The 26,279-nt window shown below is 46.8% G+C and overlaps 2 protein-coding genes across 3 annotated transcripts in view; both read right to left on the bottom strand.

Annotated features, from left to right (window-relative positions):
- Window positions 1–25,467, bottom strand: part of ALPK1 (alpha kinase 1) — a 29,270-nt gene extending 3,803 nt beyond the window's left edge. Inside the window, exons 1-12 of the mRNA XM_074588615.1 lie at window positions 25,139–25,467; window positions 20,230–20,384; window positions 10,923–11,121; window positions 9,342–9,401; window positions 9,030–9,116; window positions 8,222–8,298; window positions 6,539–6,634; window positions 6,063–6,167; window positions 3,622–5,635; window positions 2,748–2,901; window positions 1,553–1,715; window positions 375–561 (exon numbers count right to left, since the gene is read on the bottom strand). Of these exons, the coding sequence (XP_074444716.1) occupies window positions 375–561; window positions 1,553–1,715; window positions 2,748–2,901; window positions 3,622–5,635; window positions 6,063–6,167; window positions 6,539–6,634; window positions 8,222–8,298; window positions 9,030–9,116; window positions 9,342–9,401; window positions 10,923–11,121; window positions 20,230–20,384; window positions 25,139–25,259 (3,418 nt within the window). The 5' untranslated portion in view covers window positions 25,260–25,467. The remainder of the gene's footprint in view (window positions 1–374; window positions 562–1,552; window positions 1,716–2,747; window positions 2,902–3,621; window positions 5,636–6,062; window positions 6,168–6,538; window positions 6,635–8,221; window positions 8,299–9,029; window positions 9,117–9,341; window positions 9,402–10,922; window positions 11,122–20,229; window positions 20,385–25,138) is intronic.
- Window positions 25,351–26,279, bottom strand: part of AP1AR (adaptor related protein complex 1 associated regulatory protein) — a 41,888-nt gene continuing 40,959 nt past the window's right edge. For both annotated transcript variants that reach the window (XM_074588616.1, XM_074588618.1), the window contains one exon: window positions 25,351–25,371. The gene's annotated coding sequence lies outside the window, so the exon portion shown is untranslated. The remainder of the gene's footprint in view (window positions 25,372–26,279) is intronic.

Raw genomic sequence — 26,279 nt, 5'->3', positions numbered from 1 at the left:
TGACCAAAGAGCTCAATTCTCCATCAGCTGAATAGGACACCTTTTTTTTAGGCTTGCCAATTTTAGGAAGGAAGAAGCGTGACAAAACCCGCTGCCTCTTTTAATGGTTCTCCTTCAGATGGTTCCACATCCGACCAGCCTCGCACACGGGCTTTAGTCTAACTGGATGCAGATCGCTCCATGGCATGAAGCTGTGGCACGCGTGGGTGCTCTTGCTGCGAACGCAGCGGAGAACATGAGCAACTGCTCAAGGCAAAAACATACCTGCAGACACCTCCCTCGCTTTACGTCATTTAGAGACACAACATCCTTTACATAGCATATTCGGCAACGTGAGAGGACACGCAAGAAATGAAGCTCGCTGTAATACAAACCTTGCAGATCAACGACAACGTCTGTTCCGTTGGAGAACTCGTAGCAGAAATGGCCGTAGGCCAGACCGTACTCTGTGGCTTTGTACTCATTCTTCACTACCTTCGTGTTATTGGACAGCTTCACAAACTCCCCGAGGATGTAGGGCTCCACGCTCACGCATCCTTTTATAGTTCTGTCTTCCAGTATCTGAAAAAAAAAGTGTTAATGACAGTCATGCAAGCAGAGATGTGAAAACAAGGATGCTACAGCTCCTCTAACTACTGAAGTCTTGTTTTTTCCTCCAAGAACTTTCCGTCATAAGATGGATGGAAAGAGTCTTCACGATAACCCGCTGCTGATGCAAAACACCAGCTGTTTAGATGAGGAGCTCACATTTAACTAGAACGAAGAGCGTTACAAGATCCAACACAAAGTCAGCCTGACAGGGCAAACTCCATGAGCAATGAATTCTAGAAAGATCCAGGAAACTTCTTCTTCCAGGAGACTGTGTCTAAAGAAGAAGCGAAAAAGCTGAAAAGATGTGGCTAAACCAGCACCTGGTCCTTCTTCAGTGTGTAAATAACCAGTGGGAGGGTTTGGGTTGTTTTTTTTTTCCAGTCATTTCTGTGTTCAGAGACTTACGGGTACGGATGCCAGGCTCTCGTTAGGCCTTATTAGTGAGCGGCACAGAGCCAGATCTGGTGCCATAGAGCTAGATCTAGCGCCAGAATGGCTTACAGAAAAAGGAACATGCATAGTATGCCATCATATACCTACTCATCATGAACAATGAGTTCAACGCTCTACTGTGGAGGGTGGCTCCCCGTATTTGGAACACAAGTCAAATGGGAAGTTAAGCCTAAGAATAAAGAAAAGATCTTTCGCTTTCCCGCCAGGGGCCGGACGTCAGCTTTGACCTCTGTGCCAGGACACCCAGACGATATAAAAGGCTGGGTAACTCCCGGGTTTCATTTACAAGTGAGTTTCTAACTTCTAATAGGACGTGGCATCTTTTCTGCCAGTCTACCCATGAACTTGTAGCCCTGCAGGTAGGCGTCTTCTGTCCTGAAATGAGCAAATGCAGCCATCAGGTAAGAGTCATCCAGAGGTGGCTTAACTGCTGGTATTTTAAGATCAAAATTGACTGAAGACACTCTTCCCATCTATTCTTTTGCATTGCTTAGAAGACAGTTCTTACCAGGAGTACTGCAGATGGGATATAAAAGATCTGCGTAGGGAGCTTTTGCTCATACAGCCTTTTGTTGAATTCTGTCACGTAGTACTGGGCAGTCATTTGCCGTTCCACGTCACTGAAATGATGAAGAAGTCCTTTTTCTTCTTTATATTCTTTCCCAACGTACCTACACAAAGAGAGAAGTGTTTGGTGTAGCCCGATTTGCAGCAGACTGCACTTGGGAAGCCCTACCTGTGATACAGAACCATCACGACAAAGCAGAGCTTGGCTGTGCAGAAGCAAAGCCAGCCATTGGCGATGCATTTAAAACGGCAGGGATTGAAGTTGTGGGTGTTTTATTTTATAGCTCTTACAGGCATAAAATGCTGTACCGATCGATCAAATCCTAGGACGGGGGTTTCATAACACTGGAACATTTAAAGTCAACTCTTCTTGACTCGGAAGGGAGACCCAACTCGGACACACTTAAAATACTGTTCTTAACCCATAATAATTCATAAGCTACTTCTAATAACAATCCAAAATCTGCAATTAGCAGTTAGCAGAGGTCTGCTGGTGCAGAGGAGTTTATGAAGCTTTCAGAGCAGATGCATCCATTGCATAAACCTGCTGCTGAAATTAAAGTAAGTGAAACACCTTTCTGCCTATAGGTATTGCGAGATACATACGTATATTGCTAATTCTCTAATGCATGCAAAAGCAGAGGTCAAATAAAAAGGAAGGAGCATTTAAGCTCCCAGGAGATTATCCCAGCACAGACAAAGGTGAAGTCAGGCCTAAGAATTGTCATGAGCAAATGAACACTACCATGGCTGTCCGAAGTCAACAGTGAAGTAGCTTTTTCTTCCCAGAGATTAAAAAGTAGAGAGTTACGTGGAGTGAAAGACTGCCAAAATGCCCAAGAGATTCGGGAAAGCCATAAAACATACTTGCTACAGAAAATCAGTCAAAATCTAACCAGATAGTTGAAACAGACTAAAGGAACAATCTTCTCCCACTGTTGCAATGATTTCTGTAGTTGTCCGAGTAAAAACTTGTACTGTCTTCTGAAAACACTTGATAAAAGCTACTGTCTAACAAGGCACTGGACTAGCTGAATCACAGGTGTAAGACTAATCCTACCAGACAGTTTTAATTCATATTTACACAGAAGCAACACTCATAAATACTTAGTTTCAGAAACTGGTTCGGTCAATACCTGCCCAGACTTTCTTCTTGGTGCAGAAAGTGTATCCAAAATGCACTTCTCTGTTTGCCTTCCTTTGCCACGTTCAGGTAGTCTCCAATGAATACAGCCGTTTCTTGGCCTGTCCAGAGGCCTGATTTCTTCGAGTATTTTAGAAGAAGAGCAGCTACAAAAAGAAAACACCACGAGTAGAATGGACAATTCCACAGGACTGCTCTAAGCCTGTGCCGAGGGATGAAATAACCAGCACCCAGGAGAGAAGCAATGTACGGGGCTATGACATATTTAAGAAGAGGTACGTAGGTTCAGAGTTGGATATTTTACATTAAGGACAAAAAAATGCTCAACGGGCTTGAGACACGCAAGATGGGATAAGCCCTAAGTAGGTTTTACTTAACGAGCTAAATGAGGCAGCCTATTAGTCCTACCTTCTGTATTTCTTCATATATACATCAAGCGTCTGCATATGAAGGGATGGTCGTTATTTATTATTCACTTAATAATCATTGTCTTAGGTTGCAGACAAAACCAGAGACTCAAGTAATGGGGTGGAAAGGGCTTGATGAACTGGCACAGGGAGTTCCAGTAGCGTATGTTACCTCTTGCATGAAGGGATTGAAGCAGGTGGGACTGAGTGGGCATGGAGTTGGAGCCCATCATCTATGACTGATGTGCAAATGGGTAAGAAGGAACGGGAGAAAATGGTTCAAGGGAGTGTTCTTCCATTGCTAAAATTCTTATACAAAACCTCATAAAACAACAAAAAATTAAGTCCTAATAAACGATGACTCAAACATTGTGTTAAAAAGCCTGAGTCTGAAAAGACTGTTCTCTGCAGGAGAACCTCTTGCTGTGTGCAAATGCCCATTGCTGTATGGAAACTTACAGTATGCTTTACGAAGCTGTTTAGACTTAAAAATTCCAGCAGGCACCAGTCTCTGGACAAGCCAGTTATGCTCCACCCCTGCCAGAAGCTGCATGTAATCATCATCCTTCAGAAATCGAGCGTCAAGGACTTCTTCCTTCGTTCTCCCAGGCGTGAAGATGAAACCACTTCCCCTTGTGCTCAGAAATGGACTTTCAGGGGAACTCCTGGGCATCTGTCCCGCTTTGTACCAGGAACTCAGAGATGAACTGGATTGTCTCTTGCTGCTCACCACATCCTGAGACTTTTCTTCATCTTCTTCAGTAGTGGCACAATCAAAGTGCTCAGTTATGGATATCTTTCCCCCCGAGGACAAAGCTGTTGGTGCACTGGACTGATGCTCCGGAACAGACGCCGTAGGAGAATTGTTTACTAGGTCTCCAATGCTGATGAAATCAAATTCAGTGTCATCTACTGTTTCTGCTTGGCCGTCAACTTCAGGCACTTTGAGAGATCCGTTTCCCACCACGGCAGATTTCCTCAGCCAGTCACGCACAGAGGAGTCGCCGGCCATTTTCGGCTCGATGCTCGTTGGTAGTACGGAAGCATCCCTGTTTGGGGGGGGTCGTGCCTCGAAGGAGGGATCCTCGGTGCTCTCTGCCGTCTCTCCTTCTGGGTCGACCCACCCCAACCGGCTGCGGGTCCCACCACCCTCCCTGCCGCTGTCCTTGGTCCTGCAGCCCAGCTCTGCCCGGGAGGAGGACTCCTCCTCCTCCTCCTCTTCCTCCAGCCTGGTAGGAACAGAGTAAGGGGTGGAGAGGGAAGGAACCGCGTTGTTCACCTCCTGCGCTTTCTTTTCTGACGAGCTCTTTCCACCGTGTCTTCCCTCCCGTAGCTCTTCTCCACAAAGAGCCGCCTTCTCTACCAGCCTCCCAGCTACCTCTAAGGAAGGTTGAGGAGATCCCCGACGGCTCTGCGGAGGCTCTCGAGGGGACGGACGCCAGGCTCTGGGAGGTAGTGAGCTCAAGTATGCAGCCTGACCGTTTTCATCAGATTCTGTTGTGCAACACTGCTCCTCCGCTGAGCCCTTTTCCTGCTGCTGCCCTTCCCTGGGAGACTCTTTGCTGCTGTTAGAGTTTAGTTCCTCCCAGCTGGAAGAGTAACTTGATTTTGAAAGCTTGCACCAAGAGCTGTCTGAAGTAGTGCTTTGACTCCTCTTTTGCCACCTGCTGAAAGCACTGTTCTCATCATTTTTTTCTATTTCGAACGGCTCAGTCTCTTCATCGAAGGAAATTTTCATCACATCAGAACCGATGTATTTATTTCTTTGGCCACTGAGTCTCTCTGAGCTACTTCCTGCTGCTGGTGAATTCGGCATTTTCGCAGCGCCTTTCCTCTGGTACGCTGTGTCCTCAGTAGTACACACAGTGTCTACGGTTTTGGTTTCTGTTCTTAAGGTTGTGATACAAACTCCCACTTGGGTTTCTCCTGGTGCGGTTTTATGAAGCCTGCAAGTATTTTCAAACACTTCACACACTGACAGATGATGCTGAGAATGCATGGCAAGGATCTTCTCAAAGCTGACTTCCTGCTGCAGGATAGGCTTTTCCACTGTGCCTTTGTAACCGTCTGGAACGTAAGACCTAGCATCAGAATTAGGGAAGCTTTCCACCCGCAGGCGCTTCTTCACGGATGCGATCAGAGACATGATCTCCTTGGCAAGCATTCCTTTCTCTTCCTCTTCCGTCGATGAAGTGCTGTAGGAATGCAGTTTTCCCATGGCTTCTTTACACAGTTGACGCACCTCACGGAGGTTCTCGCTCTCCCCGTAGAGCCATCGATGCACGGTTGCGAGGCAGAAAGCCGCTTTAATAAAACTATGGAGCTCCTGCTTGCTGGTGATGGGACTGTTATCGTCCTTGGTGAGGAGGCCGATCTCAAAGGATTCTTTGGCTTCGGACAGGTAGAACTTTCTCTTTTCTGGGGGACAGTCCTTGGAGTGACTGTAGGATAGCAAACACACCCCACGGATGTTCTGGGAAGGGAAGAAAGAGAAATGAAGGAATTAAAAACCTGGACTTCTGGCAGAGATAAACAAAGGGCAGAAAAATATGTTTCTTTCCCTTGTACAATTTGAAGCAAACGTCGGCTCTAACTGCCTGCTGCTGTGTTTCCTGGAGGGAATCGTGCTCTTTTTCCTTTGAAATATAGCTGTAATTACAGAAGCAGCAGCATTCCCAAATGGGCCTGAAAGCGCATCCTCAGTCTGTGGACAGATACTGCTTTCTGCCCATCTGTTTAGCTTCTGATTGGAGTGCAGAGCAACGTATAGCGTCATACCCACAACACGGACACAATACCCTGCATGACGTAATGTTTGGAAGCCGGATTACAGCCAAATCTAATAGCCCGGACTCTTCTCTTATACAAATAGCACTTTCAGAATGAAGGCTAATACCTACCACGGCTGTGAGGACAAACAGTGGGGTGTACTGGCTGTAGGCTGCCGCGAGTTTGCAGGCCTCAGCAGCTGATAATAAGCGATGACCGAACTCTCGGAGAAGGCTCTAGGGAAATAAAAAAAGAGGGAAAACCTCACCTTAAAGGCTTTCTTTTCAAAGAGATGGGTCTACCTGGTAAGCAACCCTGTTCAATTGAAGCGAGGCAGCTTGGGATTTGTTTCTTGTGTGTTGTAGGTTCCATGAGCTCTCTGAGACCTTTGGGTCTGTAAATACTCTTAATATTTTCTTTTTCCTGAAGCAAGGCATTCTTCCATCTAGGCGCTAATGAACTTTTACAACAGCAGTAACGGAAGTTTCTTCAGCCCTCTCAGCACAGGAGAGGAACAGGAGGAAGAACAAAGTGTGGGTGAATTTGGGACAACGACATACAGTCCACCTGAAGAATATACACACACAAATACCAAACCAAGTCTTACCAGATCAATCTCAGCACTGGATTTAAACCGGACGTAATCCTTGTCATTCATGGAAGCAAATATGTCTGCCATAATACCCAAGGAAGTAGCAATTCCCTGAAAGAGAAATGGAAAATTATGATCGTGTTTTTCCCCTTGTCTTTTGAATTTTACTGCTCACAATAATGTTGGTTCCATGTAGAGCACACCAGGAAAAAAAAGAAACAAACAAAGGGAAGCACGGCTAAGAAATTCAGAGACGCCACCGTGGTAGGATTTTGTTAATTCCCACTTGCAGAAAAGTGTGGCCTGGTGGATACGTCTTGAGTTTCCATGAGTGGCAGCTATCCCGATTACCACTAGCTCTAGGTTTCAACTTAAATAGCATTGCATTTTCCTTAGCATTGTTATTTTCCCAAGGCGCTGTTTGTGACAATGAAAGTGAATTCTCGTGATATCACCAAAAGCTGCATGAAGCCCTTGGCTAATCATATCTGAACAAAGAAAAAACTCAATCTGTTTTACTGTTGTTTTTCAGAAAAGATGACAGAAAGCCAAAAATCATGTTTAAGAACCGGCCAGTTGATCCCAGCCTTTCTAAAAAATTCAAGGTGAAGATGCCTAGAGAGATGATAGAAGTAATAAATGCTCACCAGGCACAGCCTAAGAAAACAAGCATCCTATTTTTAATGCACTCCCCTAACTTACTGCACTGTTTAAAAACCAAATGAACAGCGGTGGACAAAAGCCAAGAGGATCTTGGTGTTGATAATTTAATCTTCGTTTTCCAATTGTTTTCTTTAGTAATTTGGAATCGGTTCTATAGAACCAATTAAAAAATAAGACAGGAACACGTAACACGCAGATCTATGAACTTGCTAATTGTCTCTCTCTCTGGAAGATTTGATTTATACGTGCTAGCTAAGGGTCTGCGCGCAGCTAAATAGTTAAGATCGCCGGGAAATAGCTGTGTGCTTGCCGCCAAATTCACTACACACCTTTGCTCCCAGAGAGGTGTTCTGAAATTGAGGTCAAGCTCTAAGGTAAGGCAGAGGAGAGGTGACGGGGTCTGCTTTTGTGGGATATCCTATGCTGGGGTGCAGTTACGAAACTTCTTAAGGCATCACCCTAGGACTTGCAAGACTTAGGTTCACATTCCTGTTTAGCTACGGACACATGCTGTGACATTGCTTCGAGATTAGCGCAGCCAAGCCTCCCAAAGGTGTTAGAGAGAGACACGGTAGCTGTTGCAAGGTGTTCAGATGTGGCAGTGCCAAGGAACATCCATCGCCCACAACAGATAGCGTAGTGCAGCTTGTGAGCACTCCGGCAAATAGACACGCTCGGTTACTAGGAACAAAAAATTAGCCTTACTGCTAATAAACAGATAAATTAATAAAATCTGTGGCTGCATTCTGCCCTTGTCACAGGCACCCTCAGCGATGGTTCACTTCAGCTGATTCTGCTTAATGGAAACTATTACTTTCATTGCCCTGCAGGAAAAAAAGGTGCCCGTAAGTCTGGGCATGCATGCGGAAACAACGTGCAATACAGACTTCGGCGAGAACATTTATCCTGCATGTTAACCTCGGCTGAGGTGCGTAACCGAAACATTATTGCTAGAAGACTTTTCTGAAGTAAAGTTGCTCATCTGCAACGATTGTTAGAGTGGCAAAGATAGCCAGAGCGAAAAGGAAACACCACCTTTTTATCTGGTTGAGGAAGTTTGAAATATCCCACGACCGAAGCCCAGATCAACTCTGCTGCCTCATACCACATCCCTGAAATAAATCAGAAAAATAGTCACTACGCGGATTACTGCTACAGAGGGCTTTCAATAGTTTATTTTACGCCTCCTTGAGTCAGGAACCTTCAAAACAGTATAAAACTATGTCTTTTTTTGCTTTGGTGACACCGAACATTTATTAGTTTCCTTTAGCTTTTGGCTGTGCATAAACACACATTTTATGTTCATAAAAGACTTGAGCTCAACAGCCACGGAAGACGAAAGGTCACAGCAAAAGCATAAAATGAAGGCTGTTGGCCTCGAGTGCCAAACCCTGAATCCAGAAGCCCATCGTGCCAGAAATGATGGGGTTTCTTGTCTTGAGAGAGGAAATTGCTGTGATGTTCCTCTGATAAACTACCGTGTGCCTTTGGGAACGGTGAATCTGGGAGAAGTGCTAGCAAACATGGAGTAGCACAGGATAAAAGGAGCAACGTTTCAGCACGCTCCTCAGCTTCTGGTAGGATTAATAACAACAATGTGAATTTCTAAAATACGTTTTGCTTGGTACATGGCTCTAGGTCCTTGCTGCAAAGAGATGGATGCACAACTCATCTCCTGTGGCTGCGTTACAGGCATCAGGCTTCTCCACTAGCTAAACCTCTGACATATGCCAACTGTACCATTTTAAAGCTTGACTGCAAATAAAAAAAAAAAAAAAAAACCAACAAAAAAACAAACGGCAGGGGAAAACCTTGAGCAGATGTTTATAGAAAAAAGCCCCACCAAGCTTTTGCAGAATCTGTCCTCTGATTTGTAAGCAGACTGACTGAACGAGAATCCTGTCGCTTTCCTTAGCGTATCGCCAGGTACCTGCAGAGAGAGTGGAAAAACTCAGCAGAGAACTATGGGAAGTTCAAAACAAAGTTGCAGTTTCCACATTTTAGCAAAGAACGGTGAAGAAAAGAGAAACGTGATGTAAGGAGTCATTACTGAGGTCAGACTGGCTCGATTTGAAGCTTGCGTGGCTATCGGAATTAGTATCAAAAATCCCACCAAAATAGCAATTATGAAATTGGAAAAGAAATTTGTATGTACCTGTTGCTCCGTTGTTGTTAATGAGGTTGCTTAGGATATATTCAGCTTTTAAAAGTTTACCTGATTAAAAATAAATAAGTAAAAAAAAAAAGGATAGAAAATGAATATAAAAATGCATCACGTGGCATGAAATGAACAAAAACATTCATCAGTGACAGCCCCTGCAGATCGTACTCTTCTTCCCAGCACTGTCGTCGTGTCCACACTTAGACTAAGCTTTCCCATTAAGCCCGCGCTGCAGATGCCACCTCACGCTCAGGAATCTCTTTGAGAGGGGCTATCTCCCTCACACAACAAATATTGCAAAAAACGCCCGTGAGGCAACTGTTTCTAGCCAGGCACTTGCTTCAGAAAATCTCCTCGAGAAGCTGTATGATATGGAAACTCGATACACCCCGATATCACCTGCACGTAGATTTGTTGCCGTCGACAGTCTTAAGCGTACGTGTGCTAAATTCTATAATAGGTGGTTGCAAAGTAAGATGAAATTACCTATTATATCTGGTTTAGCCAAAGGCTATGCCACCTCCCTGTCGCTCTCTACCTAGCTTTTAAAAACCATCTTAAGCACAGAAAATATACCCCAAAAATACAGAGAAAGGGTGCGGCACGCAACACAAAGTGGGGATTCTGCCTTTCAGCCCCCTGTCATACGGCTCAGAGGTTTTGTCGCGCGGCCGGAGTCACCCGTGGCAGGTTGATGGGCTGCAGGAGACGCCTTAAGGTCTAATTTGATCAGCTTTATGCGTGTCAAACCTTGCTTTTTGTCTCAATTGTCTGGCTGAATTCACGAAGGCTGCTCCGGCCAGTGAAGCGGAGTAAGTGTCGGCTGGACTATCACTCCCATCGACTGGAGTGCGCCAGCACCCAGGCACCATGGCATGAGAAGCCCACAGCCACGAATAAAAATGGCTACGCAGGGAACTTATAGTTCTCTTTTCTGCAAATAAAATACTCCTCAGTTGGGTTTTTCAGAGGAGGTTTGTCTGGCTTTGTTTTCTTCTCCCCGGTGGGAGTGGGAAGTATCCCCAGGGACAGTGGGAAGATAACATTAAAAATAGTTCAGGTGTTGCCTTTGTTATAAGAATGATGGAATGTTTTTTTTTTTTTTAAATCAATTTATCCTCGAGGGGTTGTAAGCTGCATTGTTTGCATAGTCAAGTGGTCCCACCGAAGTAAAAAAAAAAAAAAAAAAAAAAAAAAAAAAGGCAGCTGGGACAGTGCAGAGAAAATGCCGGGATTCTAATTTACTTTTTAAAGGCCCTTGGTCAGAAGTATAGCAATTCAGATATCCCTGTTTGAAACCAGCAGGGAAGATTTGTTAAGGAACAAAAGCTCCAATTAGTATTTTCCACACCCTTTCACAATTTTCTCTCCTGCTTTGGCTCTGAAACCCTTTATACCAGCCCCTTTGTGCTAGTGAGAGGAGCTGGGAGGGCTCAAGAGGGCTGGGAGTGGGCTGCGCCGTTTGAAAACGTGGCACGGGGGCCGTAAGCATGTCATCCCCAGCAAGGGACAAAGTATCTTCTTCAAAGTCAAGTAGTTCCTAATTGGGCTTGAGCTGAGAAAAGCGACGGGTACCTGTGTTGACGGAGAGGCGAGCCTGCCGGATGAGCACCTGAGGACCGATCGGCGTGGTGGGCTGGAGCTTGTGCAAGCCCTTGGCGATCTGAAGAAGTTTGCTGGAGGCATCAATCCAATAGAGGAACCGGTCGATCAGGAAGACAATAGCAGCTGCCGTTACGCAGTCCTTGACCATGATGGAGGCTTTCAAATAAACCTGAAAAGAACACCAGTGCCGTGGAGAGACTCACCGCGCAAAGGCTCAGTGAAACGTCTACAGAAAATACTCACCTTTAGTAACCCTCTGCCCAACGGTGCTGCCGACGTACCATTTTAGAACAGATGGGATACTCCTAGTTATTTGCTGCAAGGTGGCTACACAGCTCTGCAGCAAGTGAAACGCTGAACATGACGAGAAGCAAGTATTCCCTAGCAATTCAAAGGCTGTCTCAAAATTTCTACTCACCTTATAATCTTTACTAGCCATTTACATGATGGAGAAAGTCTTTGTGATGGTGATCAGAAAGGATTTATCATAACCTATGCCTGTTCCTGATCATATTTTCATTTTTAAGATAGGAAGGTTCCAGCTGTTTATTTTGTTTGACCTGCAGGTATCACTCCTGATTTTTTGGGGGGGGTCTTTCTAATTGTTCTTTAGTATTCGCAACCGCATAATTTGGTGGATTTCTGCAACCGCGGTGAGGCTGTGTGCCTCCTCACGGCTGTCCTTCCTGGCCTCCTGGCCTCTTAACAGCACACTATCCCAGGAGCTCCGGCTGGTTCCCCGTGTCGGTGTGATGGTTCAACCACTGTGGGAATCCAAGAGAGTTCATACAGATTTAGTTGCTATTAAAGATGACCCGCAGGGGAAAAACATCAGATTCCTGGCCTGTTTGTTTGTTTGTGGTATACAAAGGATGGGATGGTTTGAGCTCCATCCGGGACAATGGCTGGAGTGAGCATTTCCAGTCTTTACAGACTCGTGTCCCCTTTTTAAACTAATTGTTATTAGTTCTAGTAATCCGTTGGGCTGCCTACAGAGAGCCCGGCTTCCTGCTGCCCAGCCTGGCTCGAATACCTGGGAGCTGGCGATGGTCGAGTACTGCTTTGCGGCGCGGTCAACCACAGCAGGAAAGAAAAAACAAAAAAAATGCCCTAAACCATAGAAAGCTGCCTCATAAAAAGGACACGTTTCTCATCTCATTCACATCAGTGGGACGCACTACTCATAGACAGAGTAAAAGCAACACGGGGGAGGGAGGATCAGGCCCCACAGCATCACCAAGAGCACGAGAGACTGCCGAGAAAACTTTGTCCAAATCCTCACTAAAACATCAAGTTTGGCAGCTATCTCCCATTTTCGTCTTAGCATCGGCCTCCTTGTGTAAACGCACAGGCAGGGCCAGAGAGGCAGCAACGTCCACGAGCCGCTTTAGACTCCGCTCAGGCTCCTCGGACTCCCCCCCACCCTCATTTCGATCCTCTTTGCTTTTAGCTCAGAGCCCCACAACCCGACAGCAAGACCTCGCTCTTGATTTTGAGCAGCACGACCACCATCTGAGGCGTGCAGGGGAAAACCCCCGTCAAACCAGTCGGAGAAGAGCCCGCGACGTACGGCCCGAAGCACCAATCTGTTGCAAGTATTTCCTAGCTCGTTTGCAGTTCGGCCAGGCGGATTCCTACAAATTTCCCTTTTTTTTTTTTTTCTTTTTTTTCTTTTTTTTCCCCTGACCCCAAGTTGGATTTTTCTAAGAGGATGGCACTTGAAAAGGATTCCTGGAGCCCAGCACGCACAACTCCGCTTGTGCTGGCCAACAATGGAGGAATCCCCCTCTCCAAGCACCTGTAAACTGACACTGCAAACCAGCCATTTGAAATGCTCATCAACAGGCCATATATTTAAGCACAGAGCATCGCCTAATCTATTTTTTTTTTTTTTTTCCTCCCCTTCTTCCTTTAATAGATCGGAGCACAAAAGCCTGAGAGAGGGTGACCCACCAAACAAAAGGGCCTTTGAGTTCCTCGGAAAAGTAGACTTGGAGGAGGATGGAAGGAATCCAAGTGGCCCTATTATTTCCACTTGCACTAATTAGACATTTTTCTGTCAGCTATTGAGCACTGCTGAGAGGCCAAACTCACTGAATTCATTTCTAAAGTGTTTACAGAAGTTTGCATCTGTTTGTGTCTCTTCAGGAGGAAAATAAGCACTTCAATAGCATTGTGGAAAATCTAAACGAAGCATCCTATTCTGAAGGGCTTGGCAGTCTTGCAGCTGCATAATTTAACTCTCTGCTCAATGCCGAAACCTCTTGTGTCCCTCTCCAAACCCAAATGGACACAAAACGTAGAAAAGTCAAGCCAGGGAGAGAAACTCGGCTATTTTTTTTTTTTTTTTTTTTTAGAAGGCAGGGCTGCATGCTGTGTGGCACACAGAAAACATGGTTCGATGTCAATCTTTGCAATTACGTGTGTCCCCCACTCCCCGTTCCGAGCAGTACACCAAGAAATTAATACCCGCTCCTTTCATGCCCTGCCAACTCGTGTGGCTGGAAAATTCCTCAGCACCTAGGGCTCACGCACCGGCCTGCTGGGCGCGCACCCAAACCCTGCGCAAAAACCTTCCCCATGCCACTCCGAAATGCAAAAGCCGGGGGGGGGGGGGGGGCGGTAAGGCTCCCCTGTCACCCAGGCCTGACCTGGGGAAACCCTACCGACTCCCAAGATGTCACAGCCTACCCCAAGGCAATCAGAAACTCCTCGCCGCAGCCGGACACTTCGTTCCGCATAGCGGGCTACTGCCCTAAACAGATTTACTCACTTTCTTTATCGCTCTAAAGCCGATCTAGATGCATCTACAGAGAAAGAGAGAGAGAAAAAGAGCGAGGTACGCGCGCACTTTGTTTTCGCATCTGCGTCCATGATGTGAAATGCATACGTCTAATTGAGTTTATGACACAAAGGGAACCTCACGGCTGGGAAGTGGAATCAGGTGGTGAGAGAATTAAATTTGCACCAGATTTCTATACACAGACCATTGGGGAAAATGCAAAACAGCCTTTGGTGAAGGGTGGGTTCCCCCCCCCCCCCACACACACACTTAATGGGGATGAGTGGGAGGGTGTGCTGTTTGCATGGTTTCCTGCATTAGAGGGTTGGCTCCTCCTCACGCTGGGGCTGAAGTTTGGGTCCCAGCTTTGGGTTCAAAGCCACGACGCCCTCCTTTGCATTGACAATGGGGGCCGCTCCCAAGAGAGGGGAGAAGCTCAGAACCGGGGCCATCTGGCACTGGGACCGGCAGGAAAGCGTCAAAGGGAAATTATTGGTGCATAGTAAATGAGGACGAGGAGGAGGGGAAGAAAATAGGGGAAAATCTTTATGTGGCAGCTGATGTAAGAGGAATTACAAGCCCAAATAAATGAAATATTGATTTAATCCACTCTCTCTGCCCTCTTTATAAAGCGAAGATCCTGGAGGCAATCACCCCCCCCCCGGCCTCAAGGCTCAGGAGGGTCCCCTTTGGAAAAACGCCTCCGCAGGCAGCGAGGTTAGAAAGCAGGAGCAGGAATCAGTTCATTTTCAGAGCGTCCCCGCAGTTTTGGCGACGCTCTGCATTTCTGCCTTTTCACTTGTATCCATTTGTCTCAGACTGTTTCATTTGCAACTGCAGCTGAGGTTTAAAATCTTTTTTAAAAAAAAAAAAAACACAACACAAAACACCACCAGAAAAACAAGAGCAGTCAATAATGGATTCGTAATTCTGTGCACAAGGCAGGGGTTTCGGTGGCATTCACTTCCAGGTGCTTTCGTTCTCTCCCAAGAGCTGCTCCTAGTTAGCACTTCACTGAACCCTAACAAATTGCCCGGTTTTCTTTCCCTCTAGGTTCGTCCCCTGTCAGATTAAACACAGAGTCAAAACACCCACGGATTTGGCTGAAGCCTTTCACCCTCTTACCCCACGCGCTGTTAGCAAAGCCTGTCTTTCCAAGAGACCAAAGCTGCTGTCACCGCACGGGACTTCTCTATCAATCTCTGCCTTTCAGCTGGCAATCTGAGCCCGCTCCGCAAATAACGAGGAATTAAGCCTCCTACCACCTCTGTGATGGGCAGGAGAAAGCACATCCACGAGGTGCAGCTGGATCCGCTTGAAACACGGGACAGCCAAGTCACCCAGTAAATAGCTGCAGACTGAGGAATAAGAAGCTCCTGGACCGTTTCCTCTCTGCTCAGAGCAGCGGAGAACCCCATTTGATGGCTTGGAGTTTCTGGAGCTGTTAATTAGCTCAAGCCATTCTTCCTGAAGGCAACAGAGAGTTGGGTGTTTATTCAACGGGAGCAGCATTAGGTCCATTATGAGCAGCTCAAACCACCACAGAACGGGCCAGTTTACAACCGACCACATCTTGCTTCCCCAGCTGAGAAAAGCCCTACAGTGAGAGCAACTCCCGCTTTTCTCAAGAACACTCCATTTTTGCGGTTTGACTTGCCACTGATATATTTTTTCTGCTACTGGGATGTTCCACGTGCTGCCCTCGGCTTCCACCCCTAACTTGAGGACCATTGCAGAGTTCCTGGGGGCCTTGTGTGTCCGACAAGGCAGTGGGAGTCTGGGGGTCCGCAGTTATCTACAGGAGTACCCGTTCTTAATTATTACCTAGGATCGGTGCAACAGTCATTCTGCGGCCCTGATTTGTCCTGCTGTGCTCAAGCTCTAGACTATTTATAAACTATTGTGGCCGTTCCCTGCGGTATATTAAAATACTATGTTGAAGGGGATGTTTTAATCCTTAAAACCAGCTAAATGCCAGCGACAGAACTCCCACGAGGGGGCGGCCCGAAGACCATTACGATGCGCTAAAAATCCAAGAGTCTCTTTCCTAAATCTGTGTCCTCAAAACAGGGTGCCACAGATTCCCTCTCGGGCTGAATTCAGCCCACAGCCACTCTCCGTTTCACTGGGATCACCCAAGAAGAACTCTTAATGAGGCAGGTAGCAAAAGGTCAGCCCGAACAACCAAGATCCCAGGGCTACGATTTAGGGCTTTAATTCTCCTGTTACCACACCAACAGTTAGAAGGAGGAGAAAACTAAATCCTCAGCCCCCTCGTTAGTTCTTTTTCAAAGGCTCCCAGCTCTTAAGTGCCACACACGCACCTAAGGGTAGTTAGGGCACGTCCCTCATTCCCTCAGAACGGTTTCCCTAATGGCAATCCATCAGGACATAATTAACCAAGACCCAGGCAAGGGCTACGGGGCCTTATTTTCTACTCTTTTCAATATTCCCATTAACTCCCATGAAATTCTGTGCCAGCAGGGCCAGGATTCGCACTTCCCCACCCGCGGCAGGGACCACAGGGTCAGCCTGCACACATAGACAGGGACCCGCAGGAGCCCTGCTCTTGGGGGCTTTTCCTTTTGTATTCGCACTGTACCTATCCCAGCAGATCCTGGTCCGCGGCTGAATGCCTGAGCCTGGATGCAGGAACTATTGATACGTACAATAAAAACGAAGCGAAGCCCCAGGTCATTACAATGGGCTTGCAAACAGGCTCTGATAATGAAAAAAAAAAAAAAAATTAAAATATTAACGTGGCGCGAATCATCACACCAGAGAACTACTTGTGCGCATAGAGCTGTCCTCCGACAAAACCCACAATAGGGTTTGCGGGATCAAAGCCTACTGTACATGGGCATGTTGCCCTCTAACGGCTGGTCACCGGAGCGTAAGGCGATTTCCATCCCTTGGGAAAGCCAAGATGTGCAGGAAGGGTAACCCCTGGCAGCCTCCCTTTTGGATCTGCAGCCCCCGTCTGAACCCCACAGCGCATGTGGTATGTAGAGAGAAAAAGTAATCCCTCCTGATTTATACTTGTCAGCAAGGATGCTGTTACGATTCTGATTTTGCTTTGATTTGTTAAAAACAAAACATCCCAGTGCTTCCCAGTTTTCACTCGAGATACAGATGTTGGTTATCACCCTTCAAGCCTTAGTGCAGATTCCCACCGAAGGGGCATTCCGGTTGAGATGGGGGCTGCAGGATGGGCTCGGTTTGCCAGCCGATGGAGAAGCTCTCTTAAAACCTGCTAGAAGAACATGGAAAACAGTACACAGAGCTTGTTGAATTGGGGTATTGTATTGGTTGGTGAATCCCGGCAGGGAAAAGGAAAAATAATAATAATGATGAAAACAAACTAAAAAAACCCCACCTTCTGTAAGATGCAAAGATTTTGTAAAACCAGAAGCGCTGGTTTGGCTCAAGGATTGCAGTAAATCTGTTGCCTTAAAATCCCTAAGGAGGTTGATCTTGTGGAAAGAGGGGAGGGGAAAAAAAAAAAGAAAAGTTTGCACACATTGCCAAAATCTGCCCTGAGCCCTGCTCCGCAGTGGCACGGCTCCCATTGAACTGAGGCGGCGGCGAGAGAATGCCAAGGAAAGCCTGGCTTGCTGCTCCCCCCTGCTCCCCCAAGCTGGTTTTGCCATGCCTTCCTACTGCTTCAGCCAGCGGCCAGAAGTAATGAGCATCCCGGAGCAAAGGCGAAGAAGAGCACTTAAGAAAGCTGCAGGTGCAGGTGGCTTTGCCTTCTTGATGCGTCAAACTCGCACGCAGTCGCCAGCAACGGGTATCCCACTTTTCAAAGTGCAACATTGAGGCAAACCCTTGAAGCCAAAGCTTAATCCGCTTACTCACCGCGCTGCTCTCATGGAGCTTTTCAGCCTACTCGCAGAGTAAAACATCCTCGTGGTGAGCCCCGGTAGCCAGCTCTGCCTCCTCGTAACACCACCAGCGTGTTATGATAATGATGTGCCTTTCATTCACGGATCTCAAAGCACTTTTTAAATGTAATGAATTACGGTTTATGAGCTTATTCTAAGCATGGCAAATTAAAATAAACAGAGATGAAAAATTTTAAAGGTTTTTCTGAACAATAAATCGACAAAGACTTTTTTTTTTCTTCCAGGGAATTAAATTATCCTTCTGTCCCTCATGCCAAAAAAAAAAAAAAAAAAAGTTGCTCAGACTTTTATCTTTCCTCATCACACTGTAATCACTTCTCTTCAGCCTCATTTCCCCCCCCCAGCTTTTTATTCAAAGAACTGAAGCAGCCTTTGCTCTGCCTTGAAATTTTGTTTAAAAAAAAAAAGGGGGGGGGAAGGAATGGATGAAGGAGAAAAAAAAAAATCCCTTTTCCTGACTAATACTAATAATACAGGTCAAGATGTCAGTCTATCTACAATTAAATGGAAAACAAAAAAGGTTTTCCCTTTTTCCCATGGTACAATGGCACTGGAATATAAATTACCGATGAAGATGAAATAATACTTCAAAGCACATGGGGAAAGGCAGCACAACGTTTACAAAGTATTTTTAACCGCAGGATGAAACACTGAAGACAACAGCAACCAAGGGACTTCAGGGGGTGTCGGTGAATAGTCTAAAACTAGCATGCGGTAGGATTTTAGGTCCCTATAGTCTATGACCCCATGATATGCTTTGTTTAACAAGGGCAGCTGCAGTTATCAACAGATGTTTCAGCAATAAATAATTGGTATCATCTCAGAAAAGATCCATCTACCTGGGGAGAGGGCATAATGCTGCAAACACTGCTCCACTATTACAGCCACATTAATCTCCCATCTAGCCAGGTCTCTCAGGGAGTTTACTGCAGGTGTTTATCCCGGGAGAGAGCGGACAAACGCTCCAAAGTTAGAGCGCTGCACGGGGATTGTAAAGGAGGTCAACCTCCGCCATAAATTTCTGTCTAAGGCCACACACACCAAAGAGAAAAAGAAAATAAATACCCAAGAAGCAGCCGCTCCCCGCCTCTCCCCCGCCCCAAAGCAAATTCAGGATCCCCGCAACGTGGGATGCCGGGGCTGACACCTCCCGGCCCTGCAGTTGGCTCTTCTGAGCTTCTCGTTGCTTGGTGCTATATAAAATAATCGTTATTCCCAAACAAAACTCGCCGGCTTTACTTGGGTAGGGCTCTCCAGGAAGCAGGTGAAATCTCCCGGCCACCTTGGAGTTAACAGCAGTTCTGCAGCCGGGATTTCAGCAGGGCTAGACCTCCCTGCCCCGAACCCCGGATTTTCAGGACCGACTGTCCCTTGCCATGAGGAATGGGACTGTGTTGGCTTCAGACATGCACGACTGTAAGCAAAAAAAAAAAACAAAACAAAAAAAACAAAACCAAACCAAACCCAAGTCTCACAAACCTCATTTTACTTCATGCCTGTCCTGCCAAAAGCAGACTTGCTAGCCTAGATGTTACACTTGCCATTAAAAAGTAAGTCCCCTATTTTCTAAAGTCCTGTCTGGCACACCTCGGAGAAAATCGGAAAAGCAAGAAGCAGTCCGCGTTTCCTGCCGCTTTCTGATCTTTGAGCTCAAACGCGTCACTTTATAGGATGGGATCTTCAAACACCCTTTGGATCCTGCAGCTCCTTACACACCCAAGTATCCTTTACTCACAGGAGAAGTTACATTAAATTCTTGCCTTTCCTGCCCAGGTTTTGTCCAGTTTTGGTCCTCAAAGGGATCTTATTAAGTAACTGTCTCGGAAAGAGAAAAGCGGGTGATGAATTGTGCAAGCCCTACTAAAGTGAGTAATATCATTGCCTCCTAGCTGCGCTGAATTAAACAAGGCACAGCATGGTTTTCAAATTCATGTTTTTTTAAAAAATTTTACGTTAACATTTGGAATTTCAGTTTTATTACAGTGCCAGTTCTTCAGGGAGGAGATAAACATTGCCTCAGTGGAAGCAGAACCAGAACTGCCCTGTGAAACCAGAGGAACAGCCAAAAAAAAGCCTAAATTAGCGTGGGCTGTGTATGAAAGTGAGCAGAAACAGCCAGCAGAGCAGAAGGCTAACGCCGAGGCAGAGCTCCCACTGATCCACAACCGTGGCCTGGCTGCAGTGGCAAGCAGAGGGCAGGACTTTCCTTCCCTTGGAGAGATGCAGTGGTGACATGGAGATGAGCTGTCTCACAAGGAGGAGGAAACCGTGATTCCCACATGCTGCTTCACAGCAATTTTAATGAAAAAAAAAACAAAAAATGGAAGCTATATATGGTTTCTGGGTCCCTCTCTTGTCTGAGGACAAGGTAAAAATCACGTCTCTACGTTGGCCCTTTGGCCTTTGTGAGCAGCCTCATCCCATCGCAGACTTGCTCACCTCTGCTTGCCAAGCGGTTCCTCACCCGCTGCTGCCACCGTGCAGAAAAACAAGCCCCTGAACCCACATGTGATACCACCGACCAAGGCTCTATGTACCCTCAAGCACCGCAGCGGGACATTTTACACAACAGGTGTGTGGAACTTCATACCAGCAAATCAGGGAGCCTTACGCTGATCATATCTTGCAGGTTTGTTTTGTCTTCCGGGCCGAGGTCTTGTTTGTATTGCCACTTCTCCGGCACAAAGGGCCACTTCATTTCCTTTGCCTCCTCCAGAAGGGTCCTCAAGTCCTCAGGAAGCAAAGCTGAAAAGGTCAAAGAGCAGGTAAAGATACCGCAGTGGGTTTCAACCGCAACACTTACGACAGAGCACGGAGCCTGCAAAAAGCATACCTCCCCTCCCTCTCAGACCTTCTCCAAGTTGATACCAGCTCTTAACTCTTGCCACCAGCCTTCATCGGGAATGAAGGTGAGCTCGCCTGTCATCTGTCACCCTTGGCTGCTCTGCCCTCCAGGTAAATGGGAACCATCAGCCATTAAAAAGGCTTTTAGTAGGAAGTCACCCCGGCTGGTGGCTGGCTGGGCGTGAAGAGCTACTCCGAGAGAGACAGGAGGAAACCTGTTCCCTGTGTGAGGAGAGGGCTCCTGGCAGAGCAAAGGGGGCCAACAGCACAGAAGACCTGTCCCCCTTGCTCAGAGCTCGCCGGTGACAGTGGCAGAGCCAGCTTGAAAAGCCCCATCCAGACTGGGAGATAAACCCAGCCCATATGAAGCAATTAGACAAAGATCTAAAGGGATGTAATGAATAACAAGCGTGTGCTCTTGAGAATATTTGACTGATAACTCAGTAAAGTTGTTGGCCTGAGTTACTCAACCTGCTCTCAAAGCAGTAGCCGTGGGCTACAGGATACGCTTTTTCCCCTCAGCTCACTGCTATATCAAGACAAAACGGTTTAAGCCATGTGCCCGAGAGCCGCTATGAACACGGCCGTGCTCACGGATGCGTGGCAGATAACAGCCGAAGCCTTGCTACGAGAGTCCCTGATTGAAGCCGATGCATCTTATCCGAGGCCAGCGTAGCCAAGTAATTCACACTAGCTGAGGAGCTGGCCCGAGATCCTGCACTTCTCTCGCAGTTTGCAACTCAAGTTAAAAAGAAGTTAAGAGGAGAAAGTGCCCTTGGTCCAGGCATGCTCCTACCCAGGCACGGCCCGCACGGAAGCCACAGTCCTCACACCTTCCACCCGCGGGTTTCCAAACCCTACCCAAAACACAGCTTCCCTCCCAGCTGGAAAGGCCAAACGCAAAGGAGACAAAAGACAGGGTTTTTTTATTTTTTGTTTTGGATGAGGGTAAAGTACTCCCAGCTCCCACGCCTGGCTCCAGCAATGTGCCAGAGCTCACATGGCAAGAGCCGAGTTTGGTCCATGCCCTGCTCCCTCCCTGGGCTGGTCCTTCACCTCCCATCTAACCATTGGCTTCAGCTGGATCTCCAACCTGAGCCGACCAAGGATGCAACTGCTATAGGAGCACATAACCGGAAATCCAGGCTTGGATTTGTCCCTTCATTTCAGCTGCAGCCCACATTTTAATTTTCCTCAAAGCAGGGGTGAAGCTGCAGCCTGAGTGTGCCGTGCAGATTCTCTGGCCAATAAAAGTGGATTAACAAGGATTATTGACCAGATGGGGTTAATGGTGATCATCAGCTGCAGATCTAGCCCCTTCTGGCCATTAATCCCCAGAAAAAACCCTGCTCAGAGACCATCATTGTTTTACCAAGGCAATGCGATAAATGTATTACTACATTTGTTTTTTTTTTTTTTTTTAATCGATCCTTTACTGTAGAAAATGCATTACATAAAAAGCTTATTTCGCGCTCATATTACAGTGCATTCACCACTATGTTTTTCCTAGGAAAAAATGGGAAGCTGGATATTTCATGACGTTTTGGAAAGAGGACCCCTTTCAAAAGATATCACTTTTTCCACAGCCCCCGTTTTCTCACTTGTTGCTGCAGCTCTGGATGCAATTCCTACTACACGCCCCAGCTTCGCACACAGCCATGATTCCCTGCCCTTCTAAAGTGGCCTCTGGAAGGGCTCAGCCCCGCCATGCCGCGGCAAGGTGGCCAAGCGGCAGAGAGCTGGAGGGGAGAGGAGGTCGTGCTGCCGCCCTCACACCTCTCACCGCAAGATCATTGCAGGAGCAGCGATACCCGTCTCATCTACACGGGTTTACCCCCGCCACGTAGAAGGCGGAAGACTGAGCTTCCCAAAAATCTTTTCCAAAGGAAGATGGGGGGGCGGGGGCTGAAGGCAGTCACAGCAAGCACATGTTTCTCCATATGATCCCACAGGACGGACATTTTGGGGAGGGATCTAGAGGAAGAGAAATAGGATGCTCACACAGAGAGCCTTTCTGTCTCCTCCTCTACCACCTCCTTCTGTCTTTCCCACATGAACTCACACTCACTTAAATGACAATAAACCAGGAAAAAAATAATAATGTCAGCAACTACGAAGATCATCAGCTGGATAACGTGGACGCTGGTATTCTCTCTAAAGCATAAAGGTATTACTGCTGCCCTCTCGTTCCTCTTTCCCATGGTATCCTTATTTAAACCTTAATCCCTTTCCTACTTGATGCACTAAGGAACAAAGAATATGGCCAAATTCTTTAATGTTGAACTTTGATTTTAAAAGAAGCAGCCTCAGCGGTCACTACTGCGGAGCTGGTTAGAAAAGGACGCCAGGGTAACGTTTTCAGAAGGATCTGGCAATCTCGGAGCCTTCAGTCATCTTTGGGCTTGGACACTCGTGTAAGCCTAGCAGGACACCACTTCAAGCCTTGCCGTGACGCCAAGTTGTCGCCACATGGGTATAAACCCAATTAGCGTGTTACTGACAATAAAATGACGTTGTATCGCAACAACGTCCACTAGAACCACACCAACCAGTTGGGGAGCTGGTGTGAACAGTCCTGCAGCTTCCAGCTAAAACCCAACGCCCAGGACAAGACTTCTCTTGTATAGAGATAGCTGTTCTCCCTGAAGGCAATATAAATTCATTAATTAACAAAGGCTGAATGGGCACAGAAGTTGACCAGAACGATTTCTAGCCTAAAAAGAAATAAAAAAAAAAAGCAATCCTAGCCACCTAACACAGATGCTGCCCCCTTAACTAACGTGAGATAAGGGTGTGCTCCTCCTCTCCCCCCCCATTTATATGTATTTGGCTTCCAGTTCCTCCTGGTCTGGGAAAGCCGGGGGGAACAAAGGAGGAGAGGGGGGCAAAGAAAACCCCCTCTGCCTCTGCGCTAGGAGGGTCCCCCCAAAGCCGAGAGACACAGACCTGCGAGGCCCTGCCTTCCCCAGCAGTTATTAATGTCGCTGTCACTGCCCCGCTGCTGGGTATTTTTCTTTCAGCTGATGGGAACACGGTATCCTCGGAAAAGCCCCGGCACCACTTCAGGCTCTGATCGCCTATTTCCTGAAGCGGTTTACCTGAAGGACCGTGTCTAATCGCGCGATTATAAGGGCACTGATTTACCTTATCTGGAACTAAACTGATTATTTCTTATACTTTGTGGTATTTAATAGGAGAAAAGGAGGGAGGAGGACGAGGGGGGGAAAAAAAGCGCTACCTGATTAGGAGTTCAAGAGCCTATTCTAAGGAGCCATAATAAAACTTGAAAGAATTTGTGATGAGCAAACAAAGTACCCTTTGTTGAAAACAAAAAGAGAAGCGAAAAATCTTCCAGTATCCATAACAGAAACCTATACGCCACCCTCCACCGCAAACGGACTTAGGTGCTTCAGAAAAAGGCAGCTGACCTCCCAGCAAGAACAAGGATGGTCAGAAAAACATATTCTCAACGGCTCTGCGCTCCGAGACAAACAAAGGATTTTAAAGATCAAATTAACATTATGGCCGAGTCATTCATGCAAAGCAAAACTGAACATTAGTAACACTAAAGGGGGAAACGGACAGTACTGCAGACGTGTCATGCAAAGGAAAACCTGCACATAAATAGATTTTTTTTGTGTCTTTTTTTTTTTTTTGCTAATGTCTTTGTTTTTCCTCCCAGAAGTTTCACCTTCACCCTTTACTATATTCTTCTGTACTCGCTGAAGTTATCTTCCTGTGCGGTGAAAAGGAGTACGTAACCTCCCTACCCTGTACCAAAAAGGCATAATTCAAACAAGTTCAGCAATTCAAACGTGGCTTTTAATTCACAAATAAACAACCTGTGGCAACGAAGTTATGTAGCTCTCGGAAAGTCTGAGCCCAGAGAAAACTGAACCGAGGGCATTACAGCCTTTCATGATCGACATGAACTAGATTTCCACTAGAATTAAGAAAGAGTAATTTTTTTTTTTTTTTTTTTTTTTTAAAAAAAACCAATCTCAAAGCACCACAGCAACACCAAAATAAACGCTGGTTTCCAGCAGGTAATGCCAGCATTAAAACAAATGAAGAACCCTTCTATTACAGCTCTCGCTAAATACTGCTTCCTTTCCCGGTTATTTATTCCGGCCATTAGCTGGGCATGGATTTTCCTTTCAAGAGGGATATTGCAAGTTGTTTTTTTCCTTTGGACACCACTTATAGAGGTCACACACATTTTACAAGATAAAGATTGAGGCAATGAGCTCTTTAATATATTAGGAGAAGCTGACAAACAGAAAAAGCCCTCCCCCAGTTCCTATGAAAGGAGAGGAAATATGTGCCCTTATTCAGAAGTTGCATCCTTTCCCCCCCCCCCTTTTTTTTTTTTAATAACTGAAATTTATGTGCATCAGCAAACTTTTGGGCATTGTTCTCCCCAAACTAAACTGTTCCTTACAGCCTCATGTTTACTGAAGCCTAAAATTAGAACTGACAGCAATTCACTGCAACAAAGTGGACTTCTTTCCCTGCCTGCCTGTAGCCCGCATCCCATTCATGGCCTCGAAATCCAGGCATCTCTTGACACTCATCTGCCACGAGAACAAAAATAGGGCAGGGCTGAGGACCGGCGGCTGCTGCCGTGGTCCCGCTGCCTCTCCTGGGGACCTCACCTTGGCACCGCCGGTATTCTTGCTCGTCTTCCTCACTCGTGTCAGCCTTTGCCGACAGGAGCGCGTCCAGAGCTTGCTTGCACTCCTGCAGCAGCGTGGCCACAGCATTTTGATTATTCATGAAGGCTGATCCCACTCGGCTGTGAATTGGGTGTCCCCGGGTGCACGGTGATCAATTACTTAAGAGAAGACACGGACTCTAAATGAAAAGGATCCCTTCAAGGCTGAGGTACCTGGCGAACAAAGGAGGGGGAAAATGATTAACTAAAGTATCATCAATTATCTGAAAGGCTCAAGCAGGGAGAAATAATAGGGGAAACACATGAAAATACATGACAGCCTCGGAGGACTTTATTAGAGGAGTGTGTGAAATTACTGCAGAGTCTCGGTGGCAAACTGCGCGAGGCGAACATCGCCGAGGTGCCAGGGAGAAAGGACGGGGTCTTTAATGGAGCTGTGAAACCCCAAGCAGGGAAGTGACCAGCCAGGCTGCGCCGAAGCCCTTTGCACCTGGGAGGCTCAGGCTGTCGCACGCTGTTAGCCGGGATTGAATGGCAGCGCTGTGCGCGCTCTGAACTCGCAGAGGATGCTGCGTGCATTTACCAGACCACAGGGGCCGTTTCTTTTACCCTGGGGGAGACAGGAGCATGTTGTGCTCTCACCTCCTCTCATGCCAGCCTCTCTCCTGCCACGTAACATGGCATCCTACCACGGTTTGGTTGAGGTGATGAAGCAAAAATGGTCTTTGAAGGAGCCCACCGGAATGAAAAGTCTTTCTGCTGATGCTGTAGCATGCAGCAGGAGCTCACCTAGCACAAAGCCACGGGAGCTGATCACGGCTTCACCAGCTCTGCGGCAGACAGAAAGGACTGGGGCTTTCACCCATCTCATCAGACACACACACGGCTTGTTTTTATCACAGCTGGCTCTCCCACAGTCAAACCAGGTACTTAGGACACTGCCAATAGCGATGTGGAAAAAAAAATAATCCACAATTTCTATCCCAGGTATCCGGCTCAGCCATCTGCCAAAACAGCCGAGCAGCCTTCCAAAAATGAGGCGGGAAAGAAATACTTCGGGGTTGTTTTTTTTTTTTCCCCCCATCAATTTCATGATGGTCTTCGAAAACTGCTCCTACAGT

The sequence above is a fragment of the Larus michahellis genome, chromosome 5 (assembly GCF_964199755.1).
Source record: "Larus michahellis chromosome 5, bLarMic1.1, whole genome shotgun sequence".
Lineage (NCBI taxonomy): Eukaryota > Metazoa > Chordata > Aves > Charadriiformes > Laridae > Larus > Larus michahellis.
Note: the sequence above shows the minus strand (reverse complement) of the source record. Positions and strands in the feature narration are given on the sequence as shown.